At 39.0% G+C, this 24,477-nt stretch overlaps 1 protein-coding gene across 3 annotated transcripts in view; it reads left to right on the plus strand.

Annotated features, from left to right (window-relative positions):
• dlg3 (discs, large homolog 3 (Drosophila)) overlaps positions 1 to 24,477 on the plus strand; it is a 380,072-nt gene that overhangs the window by 65,511 nt on the left and 290,084 nt on the right. For all 3 annotated transcript variants that reach the window (XM_051934943.1, XM_028815836.2, XM_051934945.1), the window contains exon 4: positions 10,978 to 11,118. In XM_051934943.1, the coding sequence (XP_051790903.1) occupies positions 10,978 to 11,118 (141 nt within the window). The remainder of the gene's footprint in view (positions 1 to 10,977; positions 11,119 to 24,477) is intronic.

A 24,477-nucleotide genomic window follows, 5' to 3' on the forward strand; every position in this document is an offset into this window, starting at 1 on the left:
ATAATACATGAGATGGAGGTAAATACTAACCATTGAAGCAAAGCACTTTTGCACATGCTGTGCTACCTAAAGTTTAAACTAAGTGGCAGACATACAAAACAAAACAGTGTATACCAGAAGCTTGATATCAGAACAAGACAGTCTTAAAGTTTTGATTCATTTCACACAGGAATATGGCAAAGCACACAAATAAATTACATAAATCAATGCATTTTTCACCAATTATTAAGGCTATTATGTCACTAGTCATAATTCAAATATACACAAATAAATGTGAAAGAGCTTCAGTAAAATTGCCCCAAAAAACAGAACGCTTTCATCTAAAATTACAAGTTATTTATTGACATCCTAAATTCACCAAAATATACTGTATAAGCAGACATTAAAATTATTCTAACATTACATCATAACATCATAAACTACAACAAACTTAATATTTCAGCAATTTCCACATATTATAAATTATTGTAATTTAAATTTTATGCTAATAAAGGAAACAAAGGAGATGTTATAAAAAAAAGGAAAACTTACACAAAAGATTTTTTGTGATGACACCATCTTTAAAAAAAAAAAAAAAAAAAAACTCAAGAAAAGTCACATGGTTAAGACATCACAAACTTAAATCATCTTATGATTTTATTGATCAAATTTACTTTGATTTTTCACAAAGCATTTGTCATGCAGCATATATAATATAGCATACCATAGCATTTTTCTAAGCCCTCTTAATCCTGAGCATGGTTACGGGTGACCAGAGCACCAGACAATTGCAGGGCGAACACACAGATTGTGGTCAATTTAGCATCTCCAATCCACCTAACCAGCTTGTCTTTAGGTTGTTTGAGAAAACCAGAGCACCTGGAGGAAACCCACACAGACATGGGGAGAATATGCAAACTCCATGCAGAGTGGACCCACGACAAGAAACTCGGTCTCCTTTTACACTGGCGGTGTAACTGCACCACTGTGCCTCCTCGCCCTGTGTATTAAAACAGATCACGATTCACATAACTGAATAATAGTCCATAATAATTGCAAATAGTTCAGTAATTAGCAGCATTTAGTGCATTTTGAGTATAACTAACTTAATACACTTAAGAAATTACCATATTCTGTGTTCAATGGTACTTAAGACTTGAGAAAACATAAAAAGTAACGGAAAGCCATTTGCTTAAAATGAAACGTGATTTGAACTGAATGGACTTTGTATGAATACAAAGTAATTGAACTTACATTACAGAGGGTTGGTCAGAAATAAACAAACAAACAGAACAGACATAGACACAGGTGTGATGAATGCAAATGTCACATAGGGATGTTATGCAGGGAGTGGACAAGAGAGTCTGACAGAGGGGCTATGCAGTGTAAATGCCAATCCATCACATTAGCAATCTAGCTAGAGCAAGCTCCTGGCTTGAGTTCATTGCTGACTTGTAACCAGTATCTGCAGAAAATATTGAAAATGCTTAAATCTTAGTAATTTGTGATCATAGATCACAATGGCATGTCAGTTCATTGCTGGGTCCATTCACACACACACACACACACGCACACACACATACATGCACACACACAGGGCCAATTTACTATGAAAAATTTATCTTACATGCATATCTTTAGGATTTTGTAGGAAATTAGGAGAACAAGCAAGCTATATATACACACAGATATGAACCCAGAATGCTGAATCTCATTCACATCCATCCATCCATCCATTTTCCAACCCGCTGAATCCGAACACAGGGTCATGGGAGTCTGCCGGAGTCAATCCCAGCCAACACAGGGCACAAGGCAGGAACCAATCCCGGGCAGGGTGCCAACCCACGGCAGGACACACACAAACACACACCAAGCACACAGTAGGGCCAATTAAGAATCGTCAATCCACCTAACCTGCATGTCTTTGGACTGTAGGAGGAAACCGGAGCGCCTGGAGGAAACCCACCAGACATGGGGAGAACATGCAAACTCCACGCAGGGAGGACCCGGGAAGCGAACCCAGGTCTCCAAACTGCGAGGCAGCAGCGTTACCACTGCGCCACTGTGCCGCCCATCTCATTCACACTTCCTTATAAAAAACATTTTTTTTAATTGGCCAATTAGCCATGAATATACGTCTTAACTTATTGGCCGAGAAGACAACTAGAATATCTGGAAAAAAACTGTAGACCCCAGTAGAACATACACATTTCACTCATTAAATGAATTATTGACAAGCGCTTTTAAATACTAACCTGAATAAAGGTGAACATGGTACTATTTCTCTTTGCAATTTTTGTATAGCAGAGTGAAATGTGCCTTATAGAGAGAAGCTGATAGCACTGAGAGGTAACACCAGCTTGTTACAGAATAAGTACAGACAGAGGTTTTGCTATTGGGAGACTTTCCTTTTGTCTAATGGCCTAAATGACAGAATTGGAAGGTTGGCCAAATGGACAGCTTGTGCTTGCTTCCTTGTGGCAAGTAGCAGCTTTCAACTCTATTCCCTCTGAGGTCCAGGGGAACCTTAGTGGAAGGAAATATTTTATTTATTTTTAGCTTATGGCAAGTTTTGTATAGCAGTACACACAATTATTCCCTCTTTGTGAAATTACCTTCTTGTTTGAGCCTGTTTCTTATGTACACCGTAATTCTTACAAGGGCTAGACAATCCCATTCAAAGTAGTTCTGCTATGCTATATTTATGGATGAATTTCAGTTCTTACAGATTCTTAATGAATAAACAATATTATCACTTGAGACCTTACCTAATTATGGATAAAGAAAATTAATCAAAGCAACAGCAACAGCAAAAGCCACCGACAGACTTTCTTGAAAATACATTTTTTTCCATAAAGGATGAGAATTACAGAGTAATGGGGGATCATTTAGTCCTGGTGTTTTTCTAGTTGTTAGTTGCTGCAACTCAAGACTGTGACATGGTGTTGCCCACCATGTGCAGTGCATCATCTTCACTAATACAGCCAAAAGGAGCACTTCTTTCACCTAAGTGTCTCTTTAAATCTTTGACTGTGAGTGTTTGTATTGTAACTGGTTTACTTCACTGGAGCTCAACTGCAGATCTTTGAATGTAAAAATGTGTTAATTTTTTTCTGTATTTTAAACAAATTACAAATCATAGGTCAACAATCCAAAGTGGAATGTTACAGTTCAGAAACAAGTAACAGATACATTTTTTTAGATGCTCTTGCATAGGCTACACTGCGAAAAGCTCCTACAGTGGTCACCAGGTCTGTCCGTCCTCATGAAACAACTTGGCTCCCAGTGGATTGATATTGTGCACATTTTGCCCACTTTTTTTGTTGAGATATTTTGAATAGAGCATGCTGTACAAAGTTTTGAGATTTTAAAAACTCCCATTGAAAAGCCAAATTTTAGAGTTCATATATCATTAAACAAAGAAATACTTATCAATTATGGATTAGTTTGCTGTTTCTTTTTTACATTTGGAAAGGTTATTGTTTAGATTTTCCTTATTTACTCATCTGAGTCACTGCTGATGGCAAGATAGTGAAACACCTGCAAGGTCATGCCTGATATGTCGACTGCAGATGTTCGGTGGCTTATGCGAAACTCTGTCCCAGCAGTTCACTTCTACTGCTGGTTGAAATCGCAGTGGGTAAGTGACGTGTTGTTCATGACCGTAATTGTGAAAAATGCAAGGAAATTAACTTACGTGTAATTGAGTGAAATATGAAACAAGCATCCTAGAAGAGTCTTGGTGACACTTTATGTAAAGCAATGATAAATCAGTACTCAAAATGTCTGTTACACTAAAAACAATCTCACAGCTGTGTTATCTGCATATTGTAATTGTTCAGTTCACTATTTCTCTGATACTTAAATTTATTTACTGTAGAAAAGCACCACAATGATCTACTGTCTATCAGTTTGGATGTAACCAACATTTTTAGCTTGAGATTTCAACTTGTATTTTAAAGCTGCATTGGGCACTTTTGAAAAATGTTATGTTTATTAATTAGTCCTAACCCCTCCACAACCAGCAATTAACAAAGCATATCAATCAGTGCAATCTTTTCATTGTTTGAATTGAAATCTGCTGTCTAAGAAAGCCATTTCAGCCACCACAAGCCTATTTGGACTACGTTTTAAATACTAAATATTGTAAGATGATATTTAAAAACACACTGTTACAAAAATATTTAATAAAACGTGATAACTAACTCTTTGGTGAAGCAAATAGAAAATTTAAAAGTGCTCCAACTTTCAAAACATTTGAGTAAGTCTATGAAAGAACTTGAAAGTTATGCCATGTGTACATTTTCTCACTTGTTTGTAAATTAAATCACCCAGAGATTCACCCAAATGTCATTTCATAATTTTGCAACTGGTGAGGCATCTGCTTTCTTATTTTGTGATACTGTAACCTACAGTGATATTTCTGTTGTTGCATATAGTGTATTAAGTTCATAGTTTATTGTCTTGTATTGATGTCAGTAAGCCAGGTAGTTTAGTACTTAGAGTACAAATCATTTAGTTGTGTTGAATTGTATATCACAAGAAAGCCAGGTTGCCATTGATACTGCATGTATTTTTTTTATTAATTTCTAAAAGTATTCATTACAAAACAACTGTTTTAATATGACAGTCAAACACAGATTACTATAAACAAAAAGAAAAATTAAAGCAAATAAAATTCAGTCAAATTAGAAACACAATCAATCCCTTATGATGCAAAATTAGTTAGAACTTGTTAGTGTTAAACCATACGAAAAATCTATTATTAACTAAAACAGACAGCCAACTAGTTGTATAAAAAAGAGGAAAGCCCATTTTGTTAAACATCCTCATACTAATCAACACAATATGAATTCAGCAGGAACATGGCCAGAGGTCTGACAGACTTACTTTAAAATAACATTGATAAATTAACACATTTTGAAAGATCTCACAACATTTCTTCACAAAAGGGAATTAGATTTTTTTCTAGTTTTAGACAGTATAACAAATCATTTTCCCAATGAGTTATGGAAGGTGGATTAATATTCTTCCATTCAAGCAAGATTAGTCAACATTCTACTAATTTAGACAAGGAAATCATGATGTTGTTTTTGCTTGATAGCCTAATCCTTCCAGAAATACCTCCAGACACTACTGTAAGAGGATTTGGGGCAATTGTAAATCTGATGTAATCTGGTAAATAAGAAAATATTTTTTTGCACAAAGATTTTAATTTAGAACATTCTCAGAGATAATTCCCTGGTGAGATCAGAGCAACATGGCATTGTTCACAATTAGGGTCCAATACCTGATATATTTTAGGTTAATCTGTGTGATGATTGGAAGATTTCATAAATTGTTTTTGCTTTATCTTGAAAAAAAATCTTTAATGATATGTCTCTTCTCGGGTCAGATTAATGCATTTATGAGGGCTTATGATTTTATTTGTGTAGTGCCTGTATGCCATTTTGTTTTTCCTTGCTTGCTGTCATTTTGCTGATTCTGTTGTCAAGATGCAAATCCTGGTTGCTAGGAGCATGGCCTCAAGTGTCACAACTTTGAGGGGTCGATTGGGGAGAAGTTAAAAAATCGTCTCATTTGCCATCAAAGTTTGTGAATAACAAATCTGTCTTCTTTTGTGACTTCAAGAACTTTATTTTTGATTTCCTGGTTCTTAAACATTTTTCTCTTGTTCCTGATTTTTTTATTTTGTTTTTGTTTTGGCTTTGTCGATACAATTAGTGACTCTTGGCTTTGACCTTTGCTATATTTTTGTCTTTGTGGTCTTTTTCATAAAAAATATACTACCTCTCTTGAAGTCAGTAAAATCTGGAGGAGTGTGTCGAACTTACAATTTTCATCTGAATTGCAAGGTGCATTGCAGATGTTTGTTATCATTAGGAGTCCCAAACAGTAAAATGGATGTGATGCCTACTAAAAGGACCTTATAAGTAGAGTCCTATAACCTAACCAGGCTGCCCAAGGAGACTCACCCTAAAATGAAGCTGACCTTAAAACTACTAACTGCAGACTGTCAGCCTAGCAGACCCTAAACAAAGTGAGTTGGGAAAATAACACAAAACAACCCTAAAAAAACACAAGGGGAAGGGTGTCTGTAGATCATTGGCTTGTGTACACGGTGCAACCAAAGAATCTTTATAAATGAAGGATTTATTAGAAAAAATTAAAAAAATACAAGAAAAATACTCAAAAGAAAAAAGATAGGTAATAGGCAAATAAGTCTCAACCTATAATCCAGAGGAGAAAACCAAGAATAGAAGCCATATAAATCAAGAAAATAAGAAAATTCTAAATAAATACCAACACTGACAACTCCTTCGCAAACAATATTCTCCAGCTCCCGAGCCTTTTCTGCTCTGATTAAACAGGCAAAGGGAGAGCTCAGAAGTGGTCACGTCAGGGTGGCTTTGCTTCCTGGGGTTCCATTCACAAAGCCCAAGGAATGTCAGGACATTTAAATGAATGGTGCATAACTACAAACATCACAGAAAATACATAAAAATTTGAAAAATAATAATTAAAAACAACAAAAATAACACTAAAATGCATAAACACATGTTAATACATAACAAAGTTAATGAAAACTAATGTGGCAAATTATCAGATTCCACTCCTTACCTGTTAGATTGATAGCAAGGTCTGTTTCCCATTGCTGCTTAAGGTCATCTAGCAGTCTGGAAAGTCTGGAAATGTTGCCAATGTTCCTCTCATTGTTAATCAAAATATGTTTGAGTATCAGTTTTGATGGAAGATTAGGGGGATTAGACAAATTGTATTTACAAAGTTCATAACTGATAAGTAGAAAATATTTATGTTGAGGGAATTCCATATTTTCAACATATTTGATTAAAAAAATTAAAAATACAATATATCAATGTAGCATCCTCTTGCTCCCTTGGTATTTGCAGAGGGTGCTGGCCTGAGTTTCTTTGAATATGCTTAGTCTAACTAAACTAAACACTAATGTGCAATTCACCTCTTTTATTTTTACCCAGTTAATATCAAGAACATGTAATTACTTAGTGGATCCGTTTAAATGTTTGAACTATTATTCACAAGTATCTTAATATATCCATAACACATTCACAATTATATATATATCAATGACACATGTAAAAGCATTGAGGTAGACTAAACATGGCCCAAAAGTTTGTTATGTTTATTACATTAAAATTGTGTTTGATAACACAATTAAATAAATAAGTAAATAAATTCAATTTTTCCACTCATGCTGGCAAAAAAAAAAACAAAAAACAAACAAATGAAATTGGTACCACCAATAAAGCTTTGCAGGCCTGATTGACACTTGTGAGTGCTGCAGCCAAAACAAGCAGCTCCTTCGTCTCTGTAGGGCACACAAGAAACTCCATTCCGCCCTCCGAACTTCAACTCTCACTGAAGTCCCAGTTTTCCAGCCCCTAAGAGATGGAGCTTGTACAGTTTGAAAGGGATTGGTCACTCAGCACGGTCCTGGTAAACAGTTACGACACTCTGTAGTCTATTCAACAAGTTAACTTCAAATTGGAATATCCTACTTACTGAGTAAAATTCTATTTCAAGTCCAAAGCAAAAATAACCAGATTCCCTCTCCTGTAACTTAAATGTAGTAATCTGGTCGACTACCTAACCATTCCTCACAAAATTTCTAAATGCATGTGCTATCCACAGAAACTTCTTTTCTTTGTCACTTTCCTTTTTTCTACGTCTCTTTCTCCTTTCCATACACCTTTTCACCATGACCTGTGATGTGTTTGCTACTATTACCTTGTGCCTCAATTTTTAAAGAGCTACATCAATATATGGATTGTTAAAGTTGATATACCATATGAATTCCATGAATTGAATACTTTGTAAGTGAAGGAAGGCTTGGAAGAAACATTTTTCTATAACTGAGCAGTAGACAACAGGACCACTTCCTTAAAATATTTCTGTTTCCATACTTGAGTGAGTTCTGAGAAAGTCTCCCAACCTTCTCATGCTGTTAATGTATATATAAAAATGACATAATAATTGAAAAGCCATGTTTTTGTTTCAATCCGACCTCTCCATCACCATAACAAGAATTATAGAATAGAATCAAATGACTGTTGATGGCCATTATACCTTTAATGAAAATAATTCATAAATGACCGACTAATGAAGGAATCTCCTCAACAACTGTCCTCCAAGCACTAGTTCTATGCAGGATTTTTGTAGGTTCTTCCTTGCTGTACACCAGTACAGTATATAAAGAGTACTTCAGCTGATCTAGAGAGCCATGACTGACCTGGTTTATAACTTCTATCACATTCATAATTCAGACTCCTCCAGACTTCCCTCCAATGATTAATTGTTGTTGCTTAAGTCTTGATCAATACCCCAATGTTGGCTTGATGGACTGGTAGAAGATCTAGTATTGTATTATATATCTCATGTACCAGAAATGGTACTGTAGAGCCTCCAATGGCTTTTCAGATGAAGACTACAGGGTAGAAAATTATACCCAGACTCACATTGTGAAACAAACCTGTATTATATTTTAAACTGGAAAATGTATGCTTAGTTTTTGAAACTAAAAATAAATTCCCTCAGACATTACCATCAAGGGCTGATATTGTGACACCTCAAGTTTAGGCTAATATGACCAAGGTACTGTGTAGGAATGTAACCCTGTGCAAGAGACTTATAGTGCCTGTGTTACAAATGTAAACGAATGTGTAATGTATTAATAATTCTAATTAGTTCAGTAAAAAAAACATTGTAATGATGTTCCCTATAATGAGGTGAGATATGAAATAATGATTGTTTATTGTAATGTAATTTCTGTATCTATATTTTAATGTTTTTGTTAACTTGTAATATACTTCAGTTGATCTGCCCTTTCACACTACCTATTTTATGGTCTAGATTGTCTGTCTGCATAAGCATCATGTAATTATTGTAGTAAATAATATCAATATAATTATGCATAAACAATTACATAAAATAATTTTTTACTATTACGTATAGTCAGAGATTAACAAGTATGGATGATTGTTCCTAATGAATATATCAGACAAGTAAATGTGTACAGTTGCTTTAAATTACAGTAAAATAATATCATTTTATTTTTCCCATTGGCCTTTTTATTACTTTATGGTAACTGTAAGCTTTTGAAATTCATCTAATAAACCATGGAACCTGTTGGCATTGAAAATGCAAAGTTAGAGGTTTAAATTTGGCCCTGGTACAATGAATGACAATGAGTAAGTCACTTAATTGGCTTGTAATTAACTTGGATTAATTCTCATTGTGGTCTGATGCATTTGTAAACTGCTTTCAGATGGTGCTGTGAACAGCGCTGTTCAGATAAGGCTTTACCTAATGAAAATGAAAACGGAAATCCTGACAGCACATGTCAAAAGTATGATAATGGGGCTTGTTTGACTTGCAGGTAGAGCTTTCAAAATAAGCTTAACCAACTTAATTAAATTTAAGGGCTGCATTTACCCAGAACCAACAGTAAAACTGAACCAATTAATCCTGGATGAGGAACGAGTTCATCAAATTCTGAGTCACCAATTAACAAAATTTTCACATTTTTGGGATAAAAATAGGGACAGCCCTGTGAAAATGTCAGGCAGATATGTTAAAAATGTACAAGTACCTTGTAGACAGTGGCCATCAGGCTGCCCTTTATTTCGTGTATAAGTATTTAAGCATGTACATGTCACAGTGGTGCTGAGTGTTCTTTTTTTTTAGTTTAAGAAGTTTCCTAGTTGTTGCAATGTTCAGGTAGTTTTCCTCTGGTACATCAAACACTTGCGTTTGCTGGCCCTAAATTATCTCTGTGTGGTCTGTGTAAAAGAATGTAGCTGTATGTGTGAGAGTGCCCTGCATTAGACTGGCACCTCATACAGGGTTGATTAATAACTGTCTTATGCTGGGATAAACGCTAGCTGCCCTTTCTCCCACAGTAAAAGACCCAATTGGAACTGTAAATATGTCCAGCGTAGATGAGCCTGTTGTTATTCCCTAGTAGACTGTTAATCTCTTAAACAGACCATAAAATAATCACTACCTTGTAATTTGTTATTCTGTGAGAATATCCAGCTCTCCATGATCTGCAGAAGAAAAAAATTAAATTAGAGAATTGATTGACACTGACAGCTACCGTATATGTACAGTATAATTTGGTAGATTTACTGTCCACCACTCTACCAACAAACCCATGAAAGTCTTCTGTTAACGATCAGTATTGCAACTATGCCTGTCAAGGGTTGTTTCCAAACTTCTGCCCGGTGCTGTCAGGACATGCTTCAGCTCTCTATAACTCTTTAATTAGGCTAACCTTTTATAAAAAAATGAATTGATGGTGTAGCCTGTAGGGAGTGCACAGCTCCTCAAACCTGACAGAGACAGATGCAGGACAGAAGTTCAGCACACACGTTTTTATTTTTTCTTGTGTGAAATGCCTTTCCATCGTTTATCACCTGCACCGCACAGTTCAAAGAAGAAAAGAAACTACACACAGCACACTTTTTCTTTTCTCTTTCTCTCCTCCCACTTCTTCCGGCAATTTTCATCTCCCTTCTTCTTGACTGTAGCTCCTAGAGTAGTGGCAGCGGGCTCCTTTTATCCTGCACCCGGGAGTACTTCCGATGGTCCGTTAGCATGATCCGGAAGCAGTTCCGGGTGAGGTGGAAGACCGATAAAGGAGGGCTCTGCAATGGCTGCAGCACCTCTTGGTGGCCCACGGAACCCAACAAGGCTGTGCCAAACTCCAACTCTCATGTGGCTCTGTGGGAGTCCGAGGCACCGTTGCAGCCCAGGGGGATTGCCATCTAGTGCTTCAGGGGGGATAATGCCCTGTGCAAATTCTCTTCCCTGGTCCTTCCATTATATAAAGGCCCTGGCCATCCGCCACAATGGACATAAACTTTTTCAAAATCACATCCAAACCGTTACATATCTTCAAAATACATCATTAAAATGTAATGAATTCCTTTTGAAGTGTTATTTATTTGTTTTCTACAGAATCCCTTACCTGCTGGACAAACACCTGAATCTGTGAGCAAAGGAGAGGTGTCTCGAGTGCTAATCACAGCCAAGAAGAATTATCAGAAAGTCGAAAGAGTGTGTGGTGTGGTTGCCCATTCCCACATTGAAGTGGCCAAGGTCAGTGTGAAGTGAACAAGTATATGTTGGGGAAAGTTAATATACAATACACCATTTTTTCGTGAAGGGGAGTATGTTTCCTACTGTATGTATTGTACTGAATTATGCAGTATATGAAATATGTTAGGATTTTGGAAGATGGGAGATATTAAAGGAAATTATGGATCAGTTCATGTATGAATATACTGTACTGTACTGAAATGCCACTGACATTTCTACAAAAGTAGTTTGTTAATATGTTTATGCACAAAAACAGAAAATGGCAAGTTTATAGTTGGGCTTATTTGTGAATACTGGCCAAATAATTACAGAAGGAAATAGAAAAAGAACAAAGCTAAAGGTGTTCTACTGTATATCAGGAGATGGAGGTGATTATCGCAGATGTCTGATGACTATAATTCATGATTCCTTTGTAGTTTCTCACTCTCTCTTCTTTTCTTTCTGTTCTATGTGTGCTGCAGGTGACTTGTGATAAACATTTTATTCATTTGTCTTAGACTGCTAAATAAATCATGTAAATTATTACCCAAGAGAGCACACTTAGATTAATTCCATAGGGCACACATTCTGTGGCTGGAAGTTCTTACTTATTCTGGTAAATGGCACCCTATCTATTTTGATGTCTCATTGATGAGAAGACATGCACTAGGAGTGTCTTGGCAAACATGAACCACATTCTTTATAACTGAACTCTTGCTATTTCCCCAGTGTGATTTAACTGAAATGAAAATCAAGCAGTTTGCTTCTTTTGTAAACTTTCACGCCCTCTGCTTTCAAGTCTTTAGGTTCTAGCTTCTCTTCTCTAGAGATGCTGAAATCATCATTTCTTGAACCCAACAAGGAGTAAAGTTCTGCTCCATTCCCTAGGCAGACACCTGCACATGAATGTTCTTGTCTCAACAGGGGATCAGCAAAATCGAGAGAGATCTTACTTGCCTTGAGAGACGGTCCCTGGCTGACAAGCTTGTAATCAGCGCTGTAACGGACACTGAGCACTCAGCCCGGTTTAGGTCTCTATGGAAACCACATTCCTCTCTCTGTATCCCCCACACGCTTGCACACGTACATTCTCAGGGCTTGCTGCTGTCTGGTTTTTAGTGTCTCTGCTCACTGGGGGCCTTCTTCCAAATTTAACCAAGCATATCGATCAGTAGCGTCTTTTCTGTAATGGGGCTTCCTTACAGCCTGTTTGCTTCTATGGTTTCTTGGTCTTTGTGGAAATTGGTTATTTGTTTTTAAACGCATCTGGGGCTTTTTACGGTCATGTAAGAATCCTGACTGAATTCTGTGTTATCTCAATGTCTTATACCATTTTTTTGGTTTGTCGCTCTTTGTGTCTGTATCCTGGCCAAGTGGCATGTATGCTGGCCCCAGCTTCTTTTCTGTTTTTCACCTTTCTTTTTTCATTTTCTCCCCTCGTCTGTTTCTATTATTCTACTCTGAATTCAGACATTCTTTCCTTTTGCTATGTTCTTATTTCTGCATTTTTCCATCTTCCCTTTTTCCCTATCATTATTCTGTCAGCTGGCTGTGGAAGTCTGATGAAGCAGCTGTTTGCTGCCACCCAGCCTATTAATAGGAGCCATAGCCCCAGATCCTTTGTTTTCTCTGTGTTTGCAGCTGCGGGAATGTACTGGGCGAGGGCCGAGGTGACAGTGTCCTCTCTAGGCTTTTTGCAGTTTGGGGAGGCCCAAATTTCTTATACTTGTCTTGTGCCTTCAACCTGGACATGCAGTATCTAAGCTGGTGTTCGTGATTTTTTGTTTTTTTTTAATGTATTCTTCCTTTGAAAGTGTACCAAAATGACCTGTTTTCCTCTTTAATTCTTGGGAGTTAAGAAAATCCCACTGACCCTTTCAATCCATTGGTAATCAGTTATCAACATCTGAGCACAATAAGTCTGATCAACAACAAGCACATTGCTGTCAGTAGGCCTGTTATTAAGTAAAAGAAAACATGTCAGCACATTGTCAGGATGGGGGCCTTTTGCACTTTAACAGACTATAAGAGTTTTCCACGGTCCCCTAGTAAGTACATTGGATTCAAATAGTGACACTGGGGGTTGGGTTGTATGTAAAATATGTTGGGTTGTGTCTGGTTAATTTGATGGAAGTGGGATTGGTGTGGACATCTACTTTTAGCATTTTGTTATCAAAAAAGGGAATAGTTTTCAAAATTGCTTGACGTGGAAGTTATTATTCAGTTGATTAGTTTGTACAGCCTCTTTTCCTGAGTGCTGGCGCAGAGCGCTATAACAACTTCTCAGTTAAACGGTTTCCTCTCTATATTTTGACACTCCTAATTAGCACTTCACATCAAAGCAAGTGTGGTTTTTACAATCAGTCAACAAATGCTTCAATGGTAGTGGTAGGAGGTCCCTTGGAACATTTTGAACCTCAGGTCCCCCAGTATGCCACCATCAATGGGCATGATTTGTATGATTGATCGCTACAGACATGAAGAGGAGAGGTATGAAAGAATATACTGGGTATCCTTTCAGCATTTTGGCCTGCACACCACATTGCTTTGTAACTGATTGACTGCTTGTTGCCCTGAGACTAAGAGTCCTTTCCCTGAATTTTTCTTTTAAAATGGGTGTGGTTTTCCCAAAATCTCATTTTGATTGAGAATTTACTCCATATCAACTGTCCTCTGTATTTAAGAAATGGCCATTTTTCATCATACACGCGCTTGATGTTATGTTTATTGACAGGTAATTGAACTGGTGAGAGGGAGTACGAGTGTATGCACAAGTGAACTCTGGTCTGTTTTCTGATCCAGGGTTGTTATCTTAACTTGCATCAGGTTCTGCCAAGATAGGCTTTAAAACTGGATGAAGCATGTGCTGGAAAAGAATGGAAGGTTTTGTGGATATGTTTCACAAATTAAACTGAATATAATATGCTGGATTTGTTTTGATACCACTTATGAATATTTGAGAAATATGGAATAGGCCCCAGATCTAAAAAAAACTGTGTATATCCGTGCTACGGTGAACATTATCTAAAGGGTTGGTTTCTGCATTGCAATCAGTATAGGCATCATCCCCTTGGCACCCTGAAATGGATTAAGCATGTTCCTTAATGGACAGATGCTTTTCAATATTTTTACAATTATAGCACAGGCAATTTAAGTGACTTGCTCAGAGCTACACAATGAGTCAGTGTTGGGAATTGAACTGTCAACCATGTGCCACACTTGACCTGACCTTGATGGGTCTAGAAAATACTAAACATGGTCAAACCATTTCAATATGGTAAATACTGAAGCTTAAACCAATCATTTCTAATAACAACAATGTGATAAATGGATGTAGCCCAGCACCACAAAACATAACCTTAAATTTAACCCTCTTCCCAGTCTGATGCCAGTAGGTTATTAAAAGCTCACCAGGGAGCCTGATTAGAAAGTGATGCCAGTGATCATAATGGAAAGAAAACGGTTAGAGTAATGTGCTGATCCTCTTCTGGCTTCCTCTGTGACTGGACTAATAATGGAAAACAAATTAAACTTTTGGCAGCAATGGTTCTCTTTTTTCTGCCAGAAATAAGCAAGTCAGTGGCTAAGCATTAAGTCAAAACATTAAAAAGAGATGGCAAGCTAATACAAAGAACAGCTCCTCTCGGGACAGAAAGACATGACAACAACCATCCAGGGAGTCACTGTAACTAGTCATGTGCATTACTGCATGAAAAAATGGACTGGATAATAGTAGAATTTCACTCAAGATAAAGCACTAGAGTTTTGGGTTTTGTTTTTGCGAAGTGTATAGTCACCCCGTATGTTATTTTAGCACAACACATCCTAAGGACTCTTGAAAAAGCATCTACATTGTTATAGTATATCAGGATTAGGAATCAATCAATAATTGATAAATGTGCCCCTCACCAATAATTGTTTGAGGTTTCAATTGTATCATGTCCATTTTATTGTCAATATTGATTTCATTCTTAAATTGTTTTTTTCAAAACTGCCTGTTTTCTTCAACACAAGAGTAATGCTTGACAATGTGTGTAAAAACAGACTAGACTAGTGATCTGTGAAATGTTCTATAAAGGTCAAAGAGCCTAGAAACAAATATGAGCAGGCCGATGTGAGGCACTAGGAAAGAGCTTGGAGAGTACAGACTAACTGTGACACGTCAGGGGCCCAGTGATCAGCTTGAAGCGCTTCATTTCAGCAAGCAGTAAAAGACTCGTGCCTTTAACCTCTCATTCAGCAGGCTCGCTCCTTTAAGAGCTTCCTGTTGCCTTATATGGTTGTTTGTCCTGTCAGGTGATCTGTGCCTTAGCATGTGACCTCAGGGAGAATGTGAAGATATTCCAGAATAAAAAAAAGCCTTTTCTGAAGCAATTGTCATTATATAATTTGGAGTTTTTCAGCAAAGTGGAAGGAATATGCTTTGAATGAGTGATAAGTAAATGTGTGTGTGGAGGGGTGGTTATGATTTGCCAGTTTCCTTATGCACCTGCTCTTTCCTTTCTACCTTCACAAAACACATACACAAATGCACGCAGACGCACACAGACACACACTCTCATACTCCCTCTGTCTCTCTCTCTCTCTTTCTCTCACTGCAGTCTTCTAAGAATCAATCAAAGGGAGGGCCACTATTCAATGGCCTAGAAGGGTTAAAGGGCAAACATTTAATTTTCTTTGTATGTTTTCCTGTTCGGATAATGTGTTAGCCTGCTTTCTTTATGTTATGTTATTTACCATATTATATGTGAGCAGTTCTTTGAACATAAAATGCTTAGGTAAAATTAAGTAAAATGACTATGTCATGTGTTGTATATGTGGGATATTGTAAGATTGTAAGACACAGAAACAGTGTAGGCCGCAAAAGGTATGAATGCCTCTGTAATTGAAAATGTTGCAAATACAGAAGTTGAGATATCATATGGAAATAGAGAGAGGTTTGAGATTTAGTAAGGAGTGTTAATTTAGAGTGTACTTGATTTTATTTTATACAACTTTTATTTTATATAACACCTTTTAGCAATGAACACTATTATTTTATATAACACCATTTAATAATGAACACTATTCAGAATCACTTGACAGATATAGATACATTGTAGAAATATTCACATATATTTTTTTTCAGTTGACTTGGGTTCTGGAATACTGGTCCTTATCCACTACTAACTAGTGTTTGCTCTACTACTGTACATGTTATAGCAGAATAATTCACCTTCCCACATTGCAAGGATATATAGATTAGGTTAATTGGTCACTCTGCAATGGCCTGGTGTAAGTGAATGTGAGTGTGCCCAGCAATGTACTGATTTCTGTCTTGCACCAAATTCAAGAAAGATAAGCTCTGTCCCTTTGTGACAAATTGGACAGAGCTGGCACAGAAAAAGTATGGCTATAATAGACATCATTACCCATTTTACTGGTACTATTTATTAGGATACTAGGGGGCTCCGCCCCCTGCTCGCTTCGCTCGCCAACCCCTGGCGTTGGGACATGAGAAAGAGTCAGATGTATGAATTAGATATAGAATAGTGTGCAGCTTTGGATGATGCCCATAGAAATAACAAATAGAGTGTTTGTCATATATTAATGTTTTATTGGAATATTTCTTTGTATACAACATTAGTAGTAAAGATGGTGTCTTGTCCTTGAATGAGTCTTCCTTGGCATGGATTATTTATAATTTTAACTTTAACGTCAGATGAACGGCGAACACGTGAGAAGGCAACATAAAGTTGTCCATGTCCAAAAACGGGTTCAGAGAGGTAGATGCCAACCTTGTCCATGGTTTGTCCTTGTGATTTGTTGATGGTCATGGCAAATGCAGGTTTAATGGGGAACTGTCGGCGTTTCAATGTAAAAGGTAATTCTAGCTCAGAATTTGTAAGGTCAATTCTAGGAATGAGAACAGTATTGTTAGCATGTGATCCTGTAAGAACTGTCGATTGAATAACATTGCGTGTCATGGTGTTGACGACTAACCGTGTGCCATTGCATAAACCCTGTTTTGTGTTAAGGTTTCTTAATAGCATGATTATTGTTCCGTTTTTAAGGGCAAGGTCGTGTTGTGGTAATCCGGCAGGGTTAATAGTGTTCAAATATTCTAAGGGGAAATTTATATGTTCTTTGTCGTCATCAGAGTCAACTTTGTCTGAGCTTAGAAAGATCTGTGTCTCTCCAGGAAGTAATGAAATGACTTGGTTATTAATGTGATTAACATTAATATTTTTTGGACATAATATAGTGCGTTGTGTTAACAGGGGTATTTGGTCTAATGTGATTGCTGTTCCAAATATCTCTTTTACTAAGTCGTCTGAGATAAAGGATTGTGGAATGGAAATAATATCTGGGTGAAGTCCATCTGTATTTGTGAGTGTACCATTTCCCAGTTGTATTAGCCAACTGTTATATTCTGGATCTGGACATCGCATGCTTTGTACCAACTGTATTGTTTTAAAGCAATGCCAATTGTCTGCGTATTTTAAGGTGGACTGAACAATAGCTGAGCGCATGGCATGTGGAACAATAGCTAAGCATTGTCTAAAATCTCCTCCTAATAAAAGAACTTTTCCTCCAAAGGGAATATTATTATTCATCAACGTTTGTAGAAGTTTATCAATGGTGTTGAGTAAGTGACTGGATGCCATTGTACATTCATCAATAATTATCATTTTTGCAAGACGGATGTCTCGGGCATTGCTACTGTGAATGTTCATAGTGGATACTGATGTCTCTGTGATTGGGACCGGTATTTTGAATATTGAGTGACATGTACGACCATTTATTAACAGATTTGCTGCCACTCCGGAGGATCGCAGTCACTGTTAATATGTTTCCTTTTCTGCAGTTGAACGGTTAATAGTGCTTTATTGTAAGGAGATCCACCTATGCTGACACCTATGCTGTCTAGTGTGAAGGTGTTGACGTTCACTTTAGAATATGTGGCTTTGGGTGTCACTTCTTATGGATGTGTGTGTGTGGGGGGGGGGGGGGTGAGGATTGTTGTTGCGCGAGCGTCTTCTTTCTTTTTGTGTTCCTGTGTCTTGTTTGAATCCCCCTCTTTGTGTGTGTCCCATCCGTTGCTTGTAGGGTCTGTGGGGTGGGCTTCGCTCGCCAACCCCTGGTGTTGGGAATGACAAAGAGCGTGATGTATGAATGAGATATAGAATAGTGTGACGGTGTAGATGATGCAAATAGAAATCAAACAATAAAGTGTGTGGCACAGTGTAAAGGTTTATTTGAAAATTTCTTTGTACACGCCGTTTAAGTGTAAAAGGTAATTCCAGCTCAGAACTTGTAAGGTCATTTAAGATGGTTATTGTTGTGATCAGAGTCAAGTTTGTCAGAGCTTAGAAAGAGTTGTGTCTCTCCAGGAAGTAATGGAATGACTTGGGTATTTATGTTTTCCACATTAATATTTTTTGGACATAATATAGTGCGTTGTGTTAAAAGGGGCATTTGGTCTAATGAGATTGCTGTTCCAAATGTCTCTGTAACTAAGTCGTCGCAGATAAAGGCTTGAGGAATTGTAATAATATGTGGCTGAAGTCCATCTGTATTGGTGAGTGTACCATCTCTCAGTTGTAATAAGCAATTGTTATGATCTGGTTCTGGACATCGTATCTTTTTTACTAACTGTATCTTTTGAAAGTAATGCCAATTGTCTGCGTATTTTAAGGTGCACTGAACAATAGCTGAGTGCATGGCATCTGGAAGAATAGCTAATCACTGTCTAAAATCTCCTCCTCATAAAAGTACCTTTCCTCCAAATCTAATATTATTATTCATAAACGTTTGTAGAAGTTTATGAATGGTGTTGAGTAAGTGACTTCATGTCATTGAACATTCATCAATAAACAACATTTTTTCAAGACGGATGTCACGTGCAGTGCCACCGTTAATGTTCATAGTGGATACCGATTTGTAGGATCTAATGCAGTTGATAAAGATTTAACTTTCAGGTACATCGTCAGTTATAAGCTTCTGTAGATATTCAGTATATGAATGTAAAGAAGGCAGTCTAATTTGACCCTTTTGACAACAACGTGTAAATGTATAACTTGTATTGCCAGTTGTTTCTTCAGGGAAGTGAACTGAATGACAATGATTGCAAATGACATTCATTAATCCGAATGAATTTTCCTGGTGTATGTTTTCCTTGTGCCGTTTGAGAGGCGCGTTGTTGCATGTGTAGTATTTGGGACGTGTTGTTTTGGAGCTGTATTTGATATGTCTGTGCTGTGTGAGAAGCCCGTTGTAGCCTTCGCTGCCATTAACGTATGTCTGAGACGGGAGGTGTTTCGTTTTGAATCCGTGCTTGTTGCGATGCAACACTTTGATTGATAGATTGCGTAATGTGGATCTAGGATGTAGATTTGTGCATATTTGCGTTGTTGATTTGTTTCAGGGTGCACTGTTCCAATGCGATGCAGTATTTGTGCACATATGCGAAAGCAGTATGGTCCATTGCCTTTTGGTGGCCTGATATTTACTCCGGTATATGCAAAAGCAAATGAACTATTGTAGGATCTAATGCAGTTCATAAAGTTTTTACTTTTAGGTACATCGTTAGTTAGAAGCTTTAGTTGAGCTTTGCGTTTTTGGACTCGAGACATTTTTTCTTATGGATGTGTGGGGGGGGGGGGGGGGGGGGGATCGTTGTTGCGCGAGCGTTTTGTTTCTTTTTGTGTTCCTGTGTCTTGTTTGAATCCTCCTCTTTGTGTGTGTCCCGTCCCTTGCTTGTAGGGTCTGTGGGGTGGTTTTGTGTTCTTTTTTTTGGTCTTCCATGGGCTTGTTGAATCCCCCTCTTGGTGTGTGTCCCGTCCTGTCCCGTCCCGTGCCTGTAGGGTGGGGTGGGGGGGGTATGGTCGTGCCTTGCTATTGGGCGCTCGTCTGTTCTTTTTTTTTTTGGTGTGTTTAGTTTCGTGTGCAATGTGTTTCGTGCTTTCCCCTCGTTTGAGTACTCTTTTATGTGCCTTTTCCTTATTTTGGTGCTTGTTGAGCCTCATTTTTGTGACTCCTTTCTGTATGTGCCCACTCCTGTTTTCTGTGCTCTTGTCGGACTCTTTTTGCGCCTGCGTCTCTCGCGGCCCCTCATCCGCCTCTCTCCCCCTCTTTGTGTGTCCCGTCCCTTGCTTGTTGGGTCTGTGGGGTGGTTTTGTGTTCTTTTTTTTGGTCTTCCATGGGCTTGTTGAATCCCCCTCTTGGTGTGTGTCCCGTCCCGTCCCGTCCCGTGCCTGTAGGGTGGCGGGGGTATGGTCGTGCCTTGCTATTGTGCGCTCGTCTGTTCTTTTTTTTTTTGGTGTGTTTAGTTTCGTGTGCAATGTGTTTCGTGCTTTCCCCTCGTTTGAGTGCTCTTTAATGTTTTTTTTTCCTTATTTTGGTGCTTGTTGAGCCTCATTTTTGTGACTCCTTTCTGTATGTGCTCACTCCTGTTTTCTGTGCTCTTGTCGGACTCTTTTTGCGCCTGCGTCTCTCGCGGACCCTCATCCGCCTCTCTCGCCCTCTTTTATCCGCCTTTCTCGGGTCCTCAGCCGACTCTCGCGGACTGTTTGTTGCGCCGGCGCAGTACGTCTTTTTGCAGCTACGGCCCATGGCCGGATGTGCCTGCGTCCATCATCCGGTTTAGCATTCTCGGTTAGTAATATGGATAAGAATTCTTAAATAATGTGAGGTCCATAATGAACACTCAGTTCTGTCCTGGTGGTACAGTTATTAAGTTGATTGATTTTACTCTGTCAGTTCCAAAAGCAACTTTGTCTAAGTAAAATGACAGCAGGAGCAGTAACACTTTTTCTGGAGCTAAAACTAAATCAAAGCTCCCTTTGTGTAAATTGAAGAATAGAAAACATACAGTAAAATTGTGTGAAGTTCTGCCAGGAAGACTGGTCAAAAATACACCAAGGCTGGAATTGTTGTGGATCTTGTTAATGGATTAAAATAATGGGATTGCTTATCACCAGATTTAAGAACATCACCCACCCACCCACAGTATCCTGACCTATAGCAGGGCCATCATTGGGATCACAAGGCAGTCAGGTTCAGCATCAAAACTGAACTATCCTTACCATATTTTACCAACAGACTGTCTACAGGGATCACTCTTGAAGTGGACATCTAAGAAAGCAGTGTTAACATGCTGAGCAGTGGTTTGATTTTTCTCTTTATTGGTGTAATAGTGATGTTCTTCCACCACTACCTCTGTGATGATGAAACACTGGGACGAGAAGTAAATAGTGAAATGAGACTAGCACTCAGGGGAGCACTCAAAGAAGACAGCAGTAGAAATGGGTATAGGAACGCTGGGGACTGAGCACTAAGCTTTATTTATTTATGCATTTACATGGTAGATTGTTGGTTATTATTTTGATAGCGAGGGTGCTACAGTGTTAATGATTGTTTCTAAAAGGGACACATTAATTTGACTTTCCATATATTTGCATTCTGGTGGCTTTTCGGAACTTCAAAAAATGTTGACAATGTCATTGAGTCTTCATTCTGATCAGGACAAAGATTACTCAGCTGTGCAAACAGTGCTGAATTTTGATTATTGCAACTCTATTGCCTCTTAACAAAATCCTTCAGAAAGGTCTGATGAATTGCAATTAAGAAGTTATCTTGAGTAATTTTTAACTTCAAATTTAAGTGTTAGTTGCCATTTGTAAATGGCACCATGGAATTCTCATTGGTGCTTGCTTTTTCTTTAGCAAATAGAAAAGTAGACATACACTGGTTTCAGAAAGTATTCAGACCCCATTCACTTTTTGCATATTTTACTGTTGTAGATTTCATTTTAAATGGATACATTTGCGAATTTCACCCATCAATCTACACTCAATGTACTATAATGACAAAGCAAAAACATGTTTTCTAAAAGGTTTGAAGATTCTTCTATCCATTTTTTGAATATTTCAAATTTAAGTTTAAATCTGTGGTGGAGCTTCTGAGTAGCACCGGGTGTAAGGCAGAAACCAACACTGGACACGGGGATGCTACAGGTCAGGACACGTCAGGTTGAGGAGCATGTACTGGCACAGCACATTGCCACATTCACCACACAACGAAACAGCTCGGGTTCCAAGTTAGGACCCCCCGTCCTCCCCCCAGGGCAGACACGCGGTCCAGTCCCACCACCCCGGAAATGAACTTCTATCTTCCACTGCCAGGTGTTACATAGGCGTCCTCTTGGCCTGGTCCAGCCACTCAGGTCCTCAACAATGTGGATCCTGTGAGCCTGATCACCTCTGGGAATCGCTCCACATGATCATAGTACTGTAACTGACACTCCCTCAAAATGCAGATAATGTGCCTCATTTGGGACTCCATGAGCAACCACTCATTTGACACAAAGTTAAACCAGCGATATCCAAAGATTCTCTGATGAGACACAGTACTGAAGGAGTCCAGTCTTCATTTCAGGTCATTGAGTAGTGTCCATGTCTTGCAATCATATAGCAAAACAGGAAGCACTAGGACTCTAAAGACTTGGACCTCCATGCTTTTGCATAGATATCGGGAGCACCACACAACCCTTTCCAGCGACCTCATGACCCCCCATGCTCTCCCAATCCGTCTACTGACTTCAAAGGAAAAATCACCAGAGACATGAATGTCACTGCCGAGGTAAGTAAACCTCTTGACAAGGTCAATGTTCTCTCCGCAGACAGACACACTGCTGATGGCTGTGCCTGGATCTTGGTTTTTATCCAGGACACTCATAAGCCCAGGCACTCAGACTCTTTGTTCAGTCTCTTGAGAGCCCCAATCAGAGCCTCCATTGACTCTGCGAAGATCACAGCATCGTTGGCTCTTTCTTAGCCAACAGATGCCCCACAGCCACTGGACCCCACAACCCTGCCCAACACCCAGTCCATGCAAGCATTGAACAGAGTAAGAGCAAGAATACACCCCTGACTCACAGTACCAGTGTACAAGCCGGCCATGATATCCAGTAACCTTGAGAGGATCTGCGAAGTCTCAGGATACCCCACAGGGCTGTTCCATCAACTGAGTGAAAATCATGAAAGGCTACAAAGAAACTCTGCCGATATTCATGATTATACTCCATGAGAACCCTCAGTGCCAGGATGTGGTCACCAGTAGACTTCTTAGGCATAAAACCAGACTGCTCTGGCCGCTGGTAGGTGAGCAAGTGATCACGGATCCTATTGAGGATGATCCTAGCAAGGACCTTGCCTAGTACCGAGAGCAGTAAAGATTGCTTGCAATGCCAGGAGGACAGATTTTCCACAATCTTAGAGAAGTTCACCCCAGATACCACAGATCCCTGCAGCCTTCCCTACACTCAGCTGGTTCACTACCTGTGCAATCTCAGTGAGATTGGGTGGCTTACAGCTAACTGGAGGATCAGCCTCAAGAACCGTGGACCCATAGTTATCCAATGTACTTAGCTGTAGAATCAGCTTGAAACAGCTGCTCAAAGTAGCCAGACCAGCAGGTCACAACTGCAGTGTCATCCATAAGGACCTTTCCATCAGCCGCCCTGACTGCAACTCTCCAAGGAACAAATTCAGATGTGCGTAATGCTTCAGTTCCTCTGTAAGCAGGACGTGGGTCACTGGACCATAGATGGTGTGTCACTTGCTCACAGATTCCTCTAACAAATTCTGGATATCATCGAGAGGAGTTGCAGCTCACAGCTTGATGGCAACTCCAGTCTGTTCTGGGAATTGAGAAGGATGGCTGTGATATCCATAGTGCCCTGTGGGATGAAGCACCTCCCTCTGGGAACACTGGTAACACCAACACAGCCCTCAGCAACCTTCAGAGTCTTGTCATGGAAGGTCTCCCACATCACATTATGGTCGGCAGTCGCGCCCATATCCGTATGTTCCTCACACAAACTGGGTGCTAACTCATCAGAAGCAGCCTGATCTTGGAGTCTGGCCAGGTACAGCCTCATTTTCCTAGTCGGTGGTAACCTACTTGGACCTAACCTGGATCTTCAGAGTTGCATCTGTAATCTGATACTGTAATCTGATGCTTCCGAAGTAAATAAAAATTGAAATTGCAAACATTATACATGTATACATTATCTATATATATAATTCACTAAGCCGGAAGACAAGTAGCCACCCATGGAAAGCACGCCGGAAGGGGCGTGGATTCACTAAGCCGCCGACAAGTAAGATACCCATGGCGCACACAGGAAGGAGCCACGCCCACCAACTCTAAGACCATTGGATACGACGACAACTCGCAGAGCCACGCCCACCAACTCAGACACGACGCCTCGGAAAACATGCCGTCATTTCTGTTTGTCTGTGCCACAGTCCACATGCAGCTCTGAGCCACGTTGACTTTTCATTAGTCAACCTCAGTGGAACCTTGGTTCACACAGAGGCAGCGCCAGAGAGAGAC

Source organism: Erpetoichthys calabaricus, chromosome 12 (assembly GCF_900747795.2).
Source record: "Erpetoichthys calabaricus chromosome 12, fErpCal1.3, whole genome shotgun sequence".
Lineage (NCBI taxonomy): Eukaryota > Metazoa > Chordata > Cladistia > Polypteriformes > Polypteridae > Erpetoichthys > Erpetoichthys calabaricus.